Source organism: Macrobrachium nipponense, chromosome 14 (assembly GCF_015104395.2).
Source record: "Macrobrachium nipponense isolate FS-2020 chromosome 14, ASM1510439v2, whole genome shotgun sequence".
NCBI classification, from domain to species: Eukaryota; Metazoa; Arthropoda; class Malacostraca; order Decapoda; family Palaemonidae; genus Macrobrachium; species Macrobrachium nipponense.
In genome coordinates this window covers 94,531,468-94,532,986 of record NC_087207.1, presented here as the reverse complement: position 1 = coordinate 94,532,986, position 1,519 = coordinate 94,531,468, and the positions used below count along the sequence as shown (strand labels likewise).

At 62.7% G+C, this 1,519-nt stretch overlaps 1 protein-coding gene across 1 annotated transcript in view; it reads left to right on the top strand.

Annotated features, from left to right (window-relative positions):
• The window catches only part of LOC135226307 (uncharacterized), a 969-nt gene extending 665 nt beyond the window's left edge, over positions 1-304 (top strand). The window contains exon 1 of the mRNA XM_064265748.1: positions 1-304. This exon is cut by the window's left edge and continues 665 nt beyond it. Within this exon, the coding sequence (XP_064121818.1) occupies positions 1-304 (304 nt within the window).
• Positions 305-1,519: the final 1,215 nt, after the last annotated feature.

Below are 1,519 nucleotides of genomic sequence, written 5' to 3'. Positions count from 1 at the left end.
CTCCCCGCCCAGTTGCCTCCCTGCCCGTCGCCCTCCCTGCCCGGTCCCCTCCCTGCTCAGCCTCCCGGCGTCTGCCTTCCTGCCCGGTCGCCTCCCTGCCCATTTGGCCCTTCGCCCCCGGGGCCCCGGGGGGGGGTCGAGTTCGCCCTCCCTGCCCCGTTGCCTCCCCGCCAGTTCCTCGCCCGGTCGCCCTCCCGCGGGGGGCCCCTGCCCATGGAGGCTGAACCTGGTCACCTCCCCGGGGGAGGCCCCACCCCTGGCAGCCCGTCCTAGTCACCTCCCCGCTGGGGGGTCCCACACCTAGTAACCCCACACCAGGTGGAGGACCCGGTCACCTACCCGCCGGGGCCCGATCCCTGCTGCCCAACCTGGTTGCCTCCCTGCTGGGTGCTCCACCCCTGGCGGCCCGACCCAGTCACCTCCCTGCCGGGGTCCCACCACTGGCACCCCAACATGGTCGCCTCCCCACTGAGGGCCCAACCCTTGCCGCCTTGAAATAGGACCTGTGGCAGGCCTCCCCGCTATATCGGGACCCGTGGCGGACCTTCACACCCAGTTGCCTCCCCGCTGGGGGCTCCACCCATGGCAGTCCAACATGGTCACCTTCCTGGAGGAGGTCCCACCCCTGGCAGCCCTACCCCGGGTGGCCCAACCCGGTCGCTACCCTGTCAGGGTCCTCACACCTGGCTGCCCAACACGGTTGCCTCCCCATAAGGGCCCCACCGCTAGCAGCCGTCCCAAGTATCCGTGGCGGGCCTCCCCACCATACCAGAATCTGTGGCAGGCTTGCCCATAGTCCTGGGACCCATGGCCGTCCTCCCCACTGTCCCGGGAACTGTGGCAGGCCTGCCTGCCTTCCCGGGACCCGTGGTGGGCCTGCCCCCCGTACCAGAACCGTGGTGGGCCTGCTCCTTGTACCAGAACCGTGTCGGGCCAGCCAACCATCCCAAGACCCATGGGGGACCTGGCCGCCATCCCGGAACCTGTGGCAGGCCTGGCCCCCGTCCTGAGACCCGTGGCAGGCCTGCCCACCGTCCTGGGACCTGTGGCTGGATTTCCTTCTGTGATCTGGAGGATCTTGTCTTCCAGCTGCCGTTTCTCCCTCTTCTATTGATCGTTCTCCTTCTTCAGAAACAACGTCTCAGCTCCGAGCGAGTGGGCCCTTTCTTGAATCACACGAGTGCGTTCTTCACTTCCGTCCACCTTCTGAATCTCTTCATGGTAGTCGAACCTCTGTTGCAGCTGAAGAATTATCCTGTCCAAGTTCACTTGCTGCTCTCTCTGGCACTGGATGGTGTCTCGCAAGGCCACAATTCTCTCGTTCAGTTGCTTGTACTTGGGCTATTCAGCAAGTACCGTGGAAAATCATTTATTTGGAATTGGAGAAATGACACCGAATGTGGACTAATCACGTCACACGTTCTTTATAACAGAAACGCTGGAATGATTTTACCATTTAGGTGGAATTGTCAAGGTAATATGGCATATTTTCAAGAATCTGTTTTTGATAATGATGAAA